General features: G+C 53.1%; 4 protein-coding genes across 4 annotated transcripts; 2 read left to right on the forward strand and 2 right to left on the reverse strand.

The window, feature by feature from the left end:
- Nucleotides 1-251: 251 nt before the first annotated feature.
- BO94DRAFT_550688 (60S ribosomal protein eL33) lies at nt 252-1,085 on the reverse strand (the record flags this gene model as incomplete). The annotated part of the gene is made up of 6 exons (XM_025613504.1): nt 252-349; nt 449-549; nt 609-650; nt 715-768; nt 916-925; nt 1,061-1,085. 6 exons carry the CDS (start codon nt 1,083-1,085, stop codon nt 252-254), a joined length of 330 nt encoding a protein of 109 aa, XP_025462673.1.
- Nucleotides 1,086-3,438: 2,353 nt separating this feature from the next.
- On the forward strand, nt 3,439-6,296 carry BO94DRAFT_539852 (glucose-6-phosphate dehydrogenase). Its single transcript, XM_025612792.1, has 9 exons — nt 3,439-3,956; nt 4,013-4,033; nt 4,098-4,442; nt 4,516-4,713; nt 4,771-4,855; nt 4,916-4,992; nt 5,045-5,252; nt 5,310-5,681; nt 5,741-6,296. The coding sequence occupies exons 1-9, from the start codon at nt 3,867-3,869 to the stop codon at nt 5,848-5,850; spliced, it is 1,506 nt and encodes a 501-aa protein (XP_025462674.1). The 5' UTR covers nt 3,439-3,866; the 3' UTR covers nt 5,851-6,296.
- A 454-nt stretch (nt 6,297-6,750) lies between these two features.
- Nucleotides 6,751-9,218, forward strand: BO94DRAFT_270908 (putative sucrose transporter). Its single transcript, XM_025606561.1, has 8 exons — nt 6,751-6,964; nt 7,110-7,135; nt 7,189-7,433; nt 7,512-7,578; nt 7,628-7,699; nt 7,748-7,937; nt 7,999-8,114; nt 8,173-9,218. The coding sequence occupies exons 1-8, from the start codon at nt 6,867-6,869 to the stop codon at nt 9,039-9,041; spliced, it is 1,683 nt and encodes a 560-aa protein (XP_025462675.1). The 5' UTR covers nt 6,751-6,866; the 3' UTR covers nt 9,042-9,218.
- Nucleotides 9,219-10,115: 897 nt separating this feature from the next.
- BO94DRAFT_550691 (morphogenesis protein) lies at nt 10,116-13,569 on the reverse strand (the record flags this gene model as incomplete). Its single annotated transcript, XM_025613505.1, has 6 exons — nt 10,116-10,195; nt 10,258-12,611; nt 12,677-12,905; nt 12,959-13,052; nt 13,113-13,327; nt 13,380-13,569. The coding sequence occupies 6 exons, from the start codon at nt 13,567-13,569 to the stop codon at nt 10,116-10,118; spliced, it is 3,162 nt and encodes a 1,053-aa protein (XP_025462676.1).
- Between the last annotated feature and the right edge of the window lie 119 nt (nt 13,570-13,688).

Here is a 13,688-nt window from a genome sequence, read left to right on the forward strand (position 1 = left end):
GGCACAGAATGCTTGCCGGTAGTGAAACCGGTGCAAGCCCGTCTGTTGCCTGGCGGCCGACAATAACCATGCTGAAAAGAAGATAAGAGTTCTTTTATTTTAATTCGTAGGGCTGAGCGGCCCTGCCTCTCCCACGAACATTATCAACCCGTCAACTCCCATCTCAACATCGGCTCATTCCGTCGACTCCTTGCCCGACCGTCTGCGCGTAGAATCCGGAGTGCCAACTAACGTAACAAAAGGGGTGTCATTTAGATGTTGGAGGGGTAGAGCATAACGCGGACGGTAGCACCGAAGGACTTGGCGGGAAGGTTGTGGCGGAACTGAGCGCGGACAACACCGGAGTTGCCTGTTCACGAGGAGTCTTGTTAGTCCCGGAATTTCTCGTCCAGCATCGTCGATCGCAGATTCGATGGTAAAATGTCGCGCAATGGAGCTCATCACATACCGTGGGGACGGGTAACCTTGCCCCAGATGACCCGGATGTTGGAGCCCCGGATCTCACGCTTGGCCCGGTAGACGAAAGCAACCTTCTTGCCCAGGTAGAAGCTGTAAATCCGTCTTAGCTGTGTGTTCCAATATTCCGTCCGATCCCGTTCGCTACTCACTTTGCGGCGTCAGTGCTGTCGACACCGTCGATCTTGATCAGACTAGATAACCCATGCGTCAGATTCCCGTGTTTCCAATATCGATGTCGAGGGTGCGGATCGGTACCTGGTGTTGGGGTTGACAGCACGCTTGGAGCGCTGGTAGCTCAGGTGGCGACCCCTGTAGAAAGAATTCGTATTAACCCATCTGTCCTTGCTGGCATTCCATCGCTTGGTTCGTGTGCTAATTGTTCGACATGGATTTTGATGATTTGGATTTCATCTCCGAATGTGCGCGATTCGATGGCGGGCGGTTGTGACAACTTACTTGACATAGACTATAATTCGCAAAAGGTCGTATTAGCATCTTCTTTCAACACTTGCCCGGAATCGCGCCCGTTTAAACTCCTATCTCCCGACCCTATATCCAACCACCGCGCACACATGTCTGATATCCGGAAAGATGCACTCACGTCTGTGACCTTGTTCCGAAGGCATTCTGACGGCGTTTCTCTGAGCAGCAGCGGGCAACGCAAACGAAGTCGAAGGAAGGGAGATATGACCCGCAAAAGTCGTCCGGGTTGTCGTGGTTGTCGTCGCTTCGATAGGGTAACGGGACAACGCACAAGGCTCACAAATTGCGAGGTGTGTTCGGTGCGGCTCGCCCTAACCCCAAACGGGACGCTTAGCGAGCCGGGCCACCCCAGGGCAAGCCGAAGTCCCGTGATGGGGGAGATCGCTGACCGCCCAGGGCCGCTAATCCTGTTCGGGATCTCCCCGGAACAACCATTCCTCCCGGCTCCGAAGATCGATCATCATCATCGAGCCTTTGGGACCTTCCTCTTAACCCACCCCACCTGGCCATTTTGCCGTCCGGGCTACTGTAGTCCGAAGACTCCTGGCCGCCCGCCGGTCCCTCTGCAGCGGCGGAGAGAGCTTTGGGCTAGAGCGCCCCAAGCTGACAAAACAGCGTGCTGAATCTTCCACCCATGACGGCACCTGCCCCATCACTCTGGATCTTGATAAGGGATTGGCTTCATCCCTGGTGCTGCGGCCAAGTTGCAGGATCTCCGGGTTGGCGGATAAGGAGTTTATCTCGTGACTTCCAGGTAAGCATGAAAGTAGCTGCATACTAGCATGGCGCTTAAACTACCTCTTACAGGGTAGTGCAGCAGTCGTACGGGTGTATGACTGGATGTATATAACGGGGAGGATGACTCCCTCCAGAGCGATCAGACCGGGATACACATTTGGAAATCCAGCGTCCCCAGCCCCACCCCAGGAAGTCGGCAACGAACCTGACATGATGGTTAACTCCTGGCGGACTCCATAGAGCACGCAATGCACTCCAGGCCCTCTTTCTTTCAAAGGAGGGGTAAATTTGGAGAGCACGGGGCCATGGATAATCGAGGTCGCAGCGATACGAGGTCCTGGTGTTGTGGGAATAAGCACCTTTGATCAAGGATGAGCATAATAATACTCCGTAGATACTCCAGCCCCGTCTCGGGATCGTAAGCGTTAACTCCGGACTTGACTGGGCCGAAAGTTCGGTTTGATACATAGGTGTTGCGCTTATTCCACGGGAAAATAGAATCCGTATCGTCCTTCCAGATGACAAATTGGCCGATCCAAGCCAACCCCACGACGTTTGGTCACCGGGGACGCTGATTCAGTACTCTTCACTAAGCTGGTGGTTCTGGCGCGATCGCTGCGATTCCCCTTTGGAATGGTCCGAAACCGCTCCTTTTGCGATCTCGTCTGGTCCATCCTGGAATCCATAAAACGGTCACCTGCTTAGTTGAGGTAGACGGTGGTAATCGACACTACATACGGGCTTACTTGGGATGTGTTGCCTTCTGATAAATTGGTTCTGTGGTCGGAGTGTATGGAAATGGACATGGCCTATCGTTATCATAAAGACCAGGTCCCGAGCTGACTGACCTGCATGCATGGCTGGAAGCTCCACCATCCCAGCAACCCTGAGGTGCGCGTGCCCCGCGGATATACCAAGGTAGTACAGGGTCAGACCGCAAGAAACAATCGATTCAGTATTACTTCGACCCCCTTGTTTTACACTCTTTGCTGGGGAAGATAATGCTGTCAGATCAGGGTCGGAAGTTAAGATCACTGGAAGAGTCGGCGCGGGGGGTTCCGCATGTAACAGTAAGGTGTGCCTTTAGATGGGCATCATCCGTCCCATGTGTGGTTCCCAGTGGAGCTGGGAGGAGATTTACAGCGGACCTGGCTCGGATAAATCAATCCGTACAAGACGAAAGGGAAGATGGACGGTCAGTGACGATCATGATGGTTCTGGAAGACCGCATTGTTGTAGATGCTGCATGATAAAGGGAAATCGCACGTAGATAGGGTTGTTTGAAGGGGTTCATCGCGTTACCTAGCGATGATATAAGAAACGTTGCCACAACGGCTTCATACTTTCAGAAAGCGTGGAGTGGGAACGGACCTGATGACCGGGGGGAATGGAAGAGTTCCCCGGAGTAGGTAATGTACATAGTACAATGGGAAGGGGATTGGATCGAATGATATACGGACCAGTATCTATCTATACCTACGTCGTACGCTGAGGGGAGGCCGGAAGGGGAGGGAGGGTGATGTAAAATAACGCCGAATACTAATAGAATTGGATAACCGCTCCAGTAGTTACGGGGTCCCGCGGCCGCATCGACGTAGTGGAAGAACCCAAGCCGGCCTTCGCGGTGCCCCACCCGGGCTCACTCACTGCCCACCCTGCAGCAGCTCCTCCTCGCCCAGGAGTCCTCCGGTGTTAAAAAGTACTTGCTCCGCCGGAATTGTTGGGATTTTTCCAACAAACCTCTCTTGTCCTTGCTGCCTCCCTTGGTCCTCTCGAGTCCTCTCCTCCTCTTCCAACGACCCCCAGACTCTCCCTCCCTTCTTGTGGTGGCTCACATCGATACAACATGGCTAGCACGATAGCACGCACTGAGGAACGCCAGACTGCTGGGTGAGTTTGCGGCCTCCCTCTCTGACATCACACCCCTCCCCCGTCCCTCCTGCCCGCCGCCCGGACGTGAAGATTCACCCACTCCATTCCCTGTCGGTCGCCCACCAGACACTGGCAGGCTGCTCGGTTTCCTTTCTTCTCCAATTCATCACTGGGTCTCCTTCTTCGGTGTTGAACAGAGGAATATCCTTGTGACTCACCGTCAATCATCGACTGCCCCTCCCTGCTGTTATTGACTGCGGGCGCCTCCTTCGATCGATCTTCATATACACCTGCCAAGTTATAATCAAACTAACATGGATGTTTCGCGTAGCACCATGGAACTCAAAGATGACACCGTCATCATAGTGTTGGGTGCGTCTGGTGATCTCGCAAAGAAGAAGACTGTCAGTGACCCCCTCCAGATCCGCTCAAATAATAGGTTGCTAACACGTTCTTACAGTTCCCGGCACTTTTCGGCCTTGTATGTCTTTACTGATATTCAATCGCAGTCTTACTATCCATTATGGTTACTGATAGCGCTTTAGTATCGCAACAAGTTCCTCCCCAAGGGTATTAGGATTGTCGGATATGCCCGGACAAACATGGACCACGAGGAGTACCTGAGGCGTGTGCGCTCATACATCAAGACCCCCACCAAGGAAATCGAAGAGCAGCTGGACAGCTTCTGCCAGTTCTGCACGTACATCTCTGGTCAATATGACAAGGATGACTCTTTCATCAACCTCAACAAGCACCTCGAGGAGATCGAGAAGGGCCAGAAGGAGCAGAACAGAATCTACTACATGGCCCTCCCCCCCAGTGTTTTCACCACCGTTTCCGACCAGCTGAAGCGCAACTGCTACCCCAAGAACGGCATTGCTCGTATTATCGTGAGTCATTCCTGGGCTTGTGTCGCTTTGCATTGAGCATCATCCTCACACATTTGATTTTTCTATTTCGCAGGTAGAGAAGCCTTTCGGTAAGGACCTTCAGAGCTCGCGCGATCTCCAGAAGGCCCTCGAGCCCAACTGGAAGGAAGAGGAGATCTTCCGTATCGACCACTACCTGGGTAAGGAGATGGTCAAGAACATCCTCATCATGCGCTTCGGAAACGAATTCTTCAATGCAACCTGGAACCGCCACCATATCGATAACGTTCAGGTACGGATGATACGGTCTTCCTGTAGCTTTGGCTAGTCGCTAAGTTGGGATTTCTAGATCACATTCAAGGAGCCCTTCGGTACTGAGGGACGTGGTGGTTACTTCGATGAGTTCGGCATCATCCGTGATGTCATGCAGAACCGTACGTTGATAATACCGCGCTCAATCTTGTCGGGATAAATCTGATTGAAGTTTCCTCTAGACCTTCTGCAGGTGTTGACGCTGCTCGCTATGGAGCGCCCCATTTCATTCTCTGCTGAGGACATTCGTGACGAGAAGGTAGGGTATTCGCCCGGCTGTTGTTAGGTTCTCTTTGCTAACGCGCTGTTAGGTTCGTGTCCTGCGCGCGATGGATGCCATTGAGCCCAAGAACGTCATCATTGGCCAGTACGGAAAGTCTCTGGATGGCAGCAAGCCCGCCTACAAGGAGGACGAGACCGTGCCCCAGGATTCCCGCTGCCCCACCTTCTGCGCCATGGCCGCCTACATTAAGAATGAAAGGTGGGATGGTGTTCCCTTCATCTTGAAGGCAGGTAAAGGTATGCAACTCTTTCTGCGCGATCCCGGGGCTGGCTAGCATACTCATATCTTCGCAGCCTTGAACGAGCAGAAGACCGAGATCCGTATCCAGTTCCGTGACGTCACTTCTGGAATCTTCAAGGACATCCCTCGCAACGAGCTTGTCATCCGTGTCCAGCCCAACGAATCCGTGTACATTAAGATGAACTCCAAGTTGCCCGGTCTGTCCATGCAGACGGTTGTGACTGAGCTCGACCTCACCTACCGCCGCCGCTTCTCCGACCTCAAGATCCCCGAGGCCTATGAGTCCCTGATCCTGGATGCTCTGAAGGGCGACCACTCCAACTTCGTCCGTGACGATGAACTGGACGCCAGCTGGAGGATCTTCACCCCTCTCCTGCACTATTTGGATGACAACAAGGAGATCATCCCCATGGAATACCCCTATGGTACGTGCATGACCTGAAGCTCTTTAGATCGCTAATGTGTTGACTAACGGCGTGTGCAGGCTCTCGCGGACCCGCTGTCCTGGATGACTTCACCGCGTCCTTCGGCTACAAGTTCAGCGACGCTGCTGGCTACCAGTGGCCTCTGACTTCCACCCCCAACCGGCTGTAAATGAGCATAGTCGGAAGGTTATGACGGGAAAGGAAGAAAAACGCCGCCACGGCGAAAAAAATGTTAATGCGACTGATTTTCGTTGGAGAATCATGGTATGACGGGGATCTGGGATGATATGACAGAAACGAAGCACTCGGTACTATTTATCGGTCGGCCGGGCAATGACTGGAGTTATCTATTCGCAACCCCTTTAGAAACGAATTCAGAGAACGTTACGAATCACGGGAGGTCGGTTGGGGCCGCTGGACTTCACTGGAGGCTGGAAGTAGTGGCGTGGCGGTAGATGATGATTTTATTTTTGATTAGGGAGTACGATGCAGCATCTGTTCGATCGGGGAAATTGGCATACTATGTATTACTTCCCCGGTTTCCGACAGATTACTCCGTAGTGCGAGAATTTACCCTTGCCCGTCCACTATTTATAAACACAACAAGTACCGTCGCGGTGGTGGGTCTGGAGCGTGGCTGGAGCCGATCAGACGAGGTGCCTGACGGGCCGGGGGCCCGCATGCGTACGCTTTTTGGTGGGCTCTGCCGGGCCTCGCCTGTCGCCTGTCGCCCGCTTCTGCCCATCCCTCCTCTTTCTTCCCATCCCCTCTTCCCTCTGGCTTCAACTCCTGTCTGCTTCGCGTTGGAAGTTCACGGCTATCCTCTCCAGACATCAGAATACGCGCACGCCCTAGCAACGCCTGTCTGCCACGATATCGGGCCATCTGCGGATCGTGGACCCTATTGCATCCTTGCGGCTATTTTTATCCCCAACGAACCGTGCGACAACTGACTTCGACCCGGCGTCCGTTTGCCTGTTCCTTTTGCTTCGGAACTCTGGAACTAGCTCCCGTACCGTCTAAGGGTCGAACTACGCCAACCGAGGATCGATTAGCTACTATTGCGCGTGGATTGGTCTGATCGCATGCGCAAGTTGAGCCGAACCGGCGCGGTTCATGGAAAGCATACAAGAATCGTGAGAAGCGTCAAGTGCATGCAGGCATTCGAACATTCAAACTCGGAGAATGCCACAAGCTGCAAGATGGGTGGGCACTCCCGCCATCAAGGGACGAAGGGAGTGGGTGCGCATGGTGCTGCTGACATTTAGTTTATTGGGGCTACAGTATGTATACCCCGTGCCTTGATTTTCCTGGATCTTCTATCTCTTCCTACTCGGCTCTTATCCACCCCTGACTTTGGCTTTCGTCGAGAAGCTACCACATTTAATATGCGCATCAACGGGCTGACTTGCTTCTTGTCGCGGATAGGTTCACCTGGGGCATTGAGATGACTTGTATGTGGTCCTGGCCCTTGTCTTTATCGCGATCGTTTCTTACTGTCCCTCAGATTGCACCCCATACCTGCTCCAACTGGGCCTCACCAAATCTAAAACATCGCTTGTCTGGATTGCTGGTCCTCTCTCCGGCTTGATCATCCAGCCCCTCATTGGTGTTATTGCTGACCGGTCTCGATCCAAATGGGGACGGCGCAGGCCTTTCATGATAATCGGCTCGTTCGTGGTCGCAATGTGCCTGCTTGTTCTCGGCTGGACAACTGAGATCGTCAACATGTTTGTCAAGGATACGGAAAAGGTATTTGCTATCCTTCCAATTGCCCTTATACTGCTCCCCTCGAACACTAGCTTACCGTGGGATAATGTACTGCACCAGGCCAAGAATGTCACAATTGCTCTTGCAGTGCTGAGCATTTACGCCGTCGACTTTGCCATTAACGTCGGTACGTCTCCAGAACCACAATATGTTTACTTGATCTAATTTGGCCATAGTCCAAGCGTGCTGTCGCAGCTTGATTGTCGATACTTTGCCTATTCCCCTGCAGCAGACCGGATCAGCATGGGGTAAGATCCTTCGATTTGCTAGAGAGAATGGCAGCTAAATGCATATAGCGACGAGGATGACTGCAATTGGCCAGCTCATCGGATACGTCATCGGCTCCATTGACACGGTTAGTGTATTTGGCTCCATCATCGGCGACACGCAGTTCAAACAGATGACGGTCATTGCTGCATTGTCCTTGCTCGGTGCGGTTTTTGTCACTTCTTTCGCGGTCAAGGAAAGGGTCTTGATCACTGCGAGGTAAGTCAACACGTGCAAAAGAAGCATCACCCATTGGGGCAGTTACTGAGACAGATAATAGAGACTCCGATAGCCAGGCTGGAGCGCTAGAGGTGATTTCTCAACTTATCAAGACCACCATGGACCTGCCGCCGCGCATTCAGGCCATCTGTTGGGCGCAATTCTGGGCTTGGATTGGTACAGTGCCATATCTTCTCACCCGAGGAAGTTACAATACTGACCTTATCCCTCACAGGTTGGTTCCCCTTCCTCTTCTACAGCACGACCTGGGTTGGTGAAACCTACTTCCGATACGAGGTCCCCAAAGACGCAACACATCCAACCGACATGCTCGGCGAAGTCGGTCGAGTGGGTAGTTTGTCGCTAGTCGTCTTCTCCTCCATCACCTTTATCGGCGCCGTTCTCTTGCCATTCTGCGTTCAACCTCCAGACAGCAAGCGGCCCAGATTCACGCCGCGCCCTCCCCCGGGAATAGCCTCACTGCTGAAGAAAGTCATGGCCATTCGCCCCGATCTTCAAACAACCTGGCTGATTTCGCACATTATGTTCGCCGCGACCATGATCTTCGCCCCTCTCGCCCACTCCCGAGCATTCGCAACCTTCCTCGTAGCCCTCTGCGGCATCCCCTGGGCTGTCACCTGCTGGGCTCCCTTCGCCTTCATGGGCGTAGAAATCAACAAACTCGCCATGGGTCCCTCCCGCTCCTCCGGCGTGACAATGATCACCTCCAGTAGCCCTTACAGTGACAGAACCATCGACACAGAAATGGACGTCCTTCGTCTCAACCACCACGACCCAGACAGTGACAGCGACATTGAGGACGGCGTCTCCAACACCCCATCAACAGGCGAACTGGCAGGCATCTACCTCGGCGTCCTGAACGTCTACACAACCCTCCCTCAATTCATTGGTACCTTCATCAGCTGGATCGTCTTCAGTGTCCTCGAGCCCGGGAGCACCAAACGCGACGACACGGCCCAGGAATCCCAATGGATGAATCTAGACAAGACAACTCCGAACGCCATCTCCATTTGCCTTTTTATCGGGGCATTGAGTGCCATCGTCGCCGTTGAGGCTACGCGTCGCATGCGATACACATCTTAAGTGTTCCTCTCTACCTTTCACTGAAAGAGAATGATCCCGCCTCATTCTATTCCACATTATACGCTTCTTGTGTGGGACATCGTCCTATATATATGACAGGACGACCCCGACGATTTTTCTTCTTTTCTGTTGATCTTTTTGTATACTTCGATACCCTGATACAAGCGGTTGTGGATTTGAGTGACTCTCTACAGCTCTTACCTGTTCACCCCCGGGTTATGGACCCATTCGGTGACTAGTAGGTAGGTAGGTAGATGGTAAGTATACACTCCCCCACAGTACCATGACCGGATTGTTTGATTAGATGGTTGGTTTGACGAGATTTCATTTCACATGCTGGAACGGATATTTGTATGACGGGGTTGGATACTAAATACTTTTCTAATGGGTTGGGATGGGCTTGCTTCGGTTGGATGATGATACATGGCGATGTAATAGATACCTTTTCTTATAGTTTCAATTTTCCTTTGCCATTCTCTTATTCTCACCCTTTTCTTGGAATGTACAATGTTTGGTATTTCCTTGCTATGATAGAATATTCGGTTAGGAGGACTCTGACTGGCTATAGACGGGACTCTAAGATCAAACTCACTAAGTACTAATAGTAATATAGGCTGAATACATAGCGAGAGACGGCTGAGGTATATTGGATATATTGCAGAAACAAGTCCAACGAGCTCAACGAAATTTAATCAAAAAGCAGAAAACAAGGAGGGGAATATAACAAGCAAGCAACAAGCAACGAACAAGCTGATTAAGAAGACAGTGTGCTACTCTCCCCATAGAGGAGAATACACACACAGAAACGGAGATTAGATATCAATCATGCGTGGAACGGCATCACGGCGTTGTCTGTCATGCGTTGGCTGCGATTTTTCAGACCTGCCCATGGGTCCAACCGGGAAGGAATAGACCTGGACGCGAAGGAGTAGTCGAAAATACATTAAACGGCGTATAAGGCATTCGAAGTCAGACACAGTGGTATATGGGTGATAACGACAGTCAGCTGAAAGGATCAAGAACGACAGTGGCGAAAGTAAGTAAGGTAATTAGGAATGGGGCTGGAAGTCAGCCTCAAGACTGGCTTGCAGCTTGCATGTTGCCGGTCAGTTCAGCCACTCTGGCCTTGATACGAGCAGCACGAGATTCGAAGCCTGAAGGAAGAGGAGTCACGTTAGAGCTACGACGAAAAGATAAAATAGTTAGTTTCACTTACTCTCTTCTTCACTGGTGTTGTCATCATCGGACTGATCAGCACGTGCCTCCAGCTGAGCTGCCCTCGCCGCAGCGTTCTGGCGGATCTGGGCCCAGCGGTCATAGGATGTGCTAGCCGGCTGTACGGAAAGGGTGGGCTCTTCCTCTGCCTCGACGGGAACCTGATCATTTGCAGAATGGAACGATGCAGGTTTTTCAGGGAACCTCTCGGAAACAGGAGAGTCCTCCGGGACGAAAGCCGGCTGCTCCACCAGAGGTCCTTGGTCAAATCTTGAGAATTCCTGGTCAGCTGCTGCTCGTTCTCTGGTATCTATGCGTGAAAGAGCGTCGTACTCGGCCTGACGGCGGATTTGAGGCTCATCGCTTTGGGTAACAGTGAGCTTGGTCGCTTCCGAAGGAGCTTTGGGCTCAGCGGACTCAGATTCCTTTTCCTCCGCAGTAGGTTCAGAAGGGTTGATAGTCACAGCAGGCTTAATCTCAGCCGGCTTAGCCTCAGCGGGCTGAACAGTCTCCATAGGCTTGGTAGACTCGACAGGCTTGGCAGCCTCAACAGGCACATACACAGGCACAGGCTTTTTCTTCAGGGTGGACTTTCCATTGGTTCCGGGGCGAATGGACTGTTCCTGGGCAGCTCTTGCCTTGTCCTCTAGGGCAGCGCGAGCAGCCGCAACAGCCGAGCCAGCACCAGTGGGTTTCATTGGTGGCTTCGCCTCGGAGTCGTTCTTCTTCTTGACGGTTCCGAACATGCTCTTGAAACCGGCGTTGCCGGGCTTTTTCTTGATCTTCCGCCCAGACTCCTCCGAGTCCATAGACTGTTTGGGGAGCGATTCAGTGGTCGACAAGTCCGCCGCAAGGCTCGCGCTACCATTCCTACTGTGAGCAGGGCTGTTCTTGCTGGGAACTGCGGGTTTCGGGGAGCCTGTGGGGGTGTCCTTTGGTAAAGGTGGCGGTGCCTGTCGGGCACTGGTGCTCGCCGTTGGAGAGGTTGGGGTGCTGGGCTGGTCGATCGCCTCTTTCGCCTCTTCGGCTGCAGCACCTGTTCCTGCACGGCTGTTACTCAGATAGGCGCTTCTGTAAGTGTTCTTATCATAGTTGGTGGCCCATTTCATAGCCTGGGACGCTTCATTCAGGATCGCCGGTTGCAGCGTCATGACAGAATTCGTCTTGGTGTTATTTCTGACATCTTCCGGGACGTTCTTGGAGCCATTGGCGGCCTCCTGTTCCTCCCGATGCCGCTTCTGAAGTGCCGCAGCAGCCGCCTGGATGCGGGCATGCTGATCAGGGGCGATGCTGGTCTTGCTCTGTGGTGCTTGATTGTCTGGCCGCTTGTATGAGTCTTCCACTGCACTTACTTTCTTAGCGGAGGACTTGCGACGCCCAACACCCCGTTTACGAGTCGAGAACCCAAAGAAGCGCTTCTTTTCCACGATGTATGCGCCCGGTTCCGGCTCTGGTGCCGCGCCCTTCACTTGCTCTTCCAGTACTAGCCACTTGGTATCTTTTATTATGGTCTCGACCAACGCGCACCGGCCAAACACGGCCTTCCGAGACGTTGGTTCCTCGCCGGCCAAACTACTGATCCAAACCCACCAGAAAGAGTCATCGAGGTCGAGAGTCGTGATGCTTGCGAGCTCACCGGGTCCCGCGGACGGTTCGTCGTTCAAACTGCGCTTGTGGGACTGCGAGCTTTGACCCCGGACAGTGGCAATAGGAGGAAGAACCTTGTCTGGTGGGAGAAGCAAGGGGGGTACCGAGCCCTTCAGAACGTTCTCGTCGCTGAAGCCGGAGGACATGAAGTCTGCCCATGATGGCGTCGTAGGCCGGCCAAGGTCACCTGCGCCGGATTGAGGAGCAGATCGCAAGCCACCGCCAAATTCGTTCCTTGCGAGACGGGCTGCATTGGAATCGTCATCGAGGTCGGACTCAATAGCGCCGCCAAATCCAAAGTCCTCAAATCTTGACCATGAGGCTTCCCGGGTCGATGTTCCCGGCTCTGGTGCAGCTTGCTGATTGATGGAGGAGATACATTTCAGCACACGGAGACACTCGTCAGTCAGCGCTTTGGTGGGCTCCTCAAAGCTGGCAAACTCCTGCAGATGACGGTCACTGTCTCTATATTCGAAGTTCTTTGCACGCCGCAGCAAAGCAAATGGAGTCGGAGAGACGGTGTCGACGATCATCACGACTTTGGTGGTAGAGACCTGAAGCAGGGTAGGCGTCTCTGGTGGGTATTCTGTTGCCTGGACTAGAGTCTGGAGGGCGATGGGGAGTGTTGAGATAGTGTTCATACCGCGCAAGTCGGGTGACAGGGATCGCAGGTATGCGAAGAACAGATGACTAGTCGCATCGGCGGCACTGCAGGATGTCAGCTATAATGTGGCCCTGGAATAGGAGCAAGCCAAGCCGACTCAGCGCCATACCTTGCCCAGTTCTTGTATGCGGCCTCGAAGCCGTTGCCCGTGTCCGTATGGTCAAACGCCCACCATCCGGCATACCGAGAAAGCTTCCGCCCGCCGAGGCCGTTCGATTTGCCATGCGCCGCGACGGCAGCTAGGAGGTCAAAGAAATCGAAGATGATCTTCGACCGGGCATCAGAGTCGACACTGATAGGAATGAATGTTGAGAATGCGTCGCGGGCAAATTGAGAATCTAAGAACCATCAGCGCAACTCGTTTCCTACCAGACATGGCTCGTGACAATACCCTGCTCGCCAACCTTGAACAGCTCATATGCTTCCCAGGTTACGACTCCACCAGGGAGTCTGCTCCAGCACCATTTCAGCACACTGCACAGGACCTGAAAGACAAGTGAGAAGAGGGCCTCCCAGAGTTGGTGAAAGTAGTGATGTTGACTCACCATTGGGTCCGATAGCCGTAATTCTTGTGCCAATGCATCTCCACTGAGAGGCGAACCTCTTTCCAGCGACTGAGTGAAATAGTTGCGAATGAAGGTACGTGCAGCGCTGGCGTCGGTGCTTGGACGGAAAGGTAGGAGTAGGAAAGGCGTTTGGAGAGCTGTCAAAGGGGCAACGAGGCAAGGATCAGCAATCTGAGGAATGCGCAAAGCTTGACCTGACTTGTACACGAGAGGGGCGGTGGATCAGAGTCAAAGATAGAAACATACCTCGTGCTTTCAGTTCTTGGGTGCACCCTCTCAGGAGTTGCTGAACCTCCTCCGGAGCGACTTCAGTTCGCTGCCACGCGTCGGTCCATGTGGGCTTTGCGGGCCCCTTATTTTCTACTTCTGGGGATTTGGTCGCCTTCTTGGACACATTGGTGTCTTTACTTCGAAAGACACGGGTGAAGAAGGGCATTTTGCACCATGCGCGCGCCAGGGTTCTTCTTGGGGGGAAGATGCGATCGAATGGAGGTTGTAAAAGTGACTGAGGCGATGCCCAAAGGCGGAGTAACGAGGGTGCGTCTGGCCGAGTTG

Source organism: Aspergillus sclerotioniger (assembly GCF_003184525.1).
Source record: "Aspergillus sclerotioniger CBS 115572 chromosome Unknown BO94scaffold_39, whole genome shotgun sequence".
NCBI classification, from domain to species: domain Eukaryota; kingdom Fungi; phylum Ascomycota; class Eurotiomycetes; order Eurotiales; family Aspergillaceae; genus Aspergillus; species Aspergillus sclerotioniger.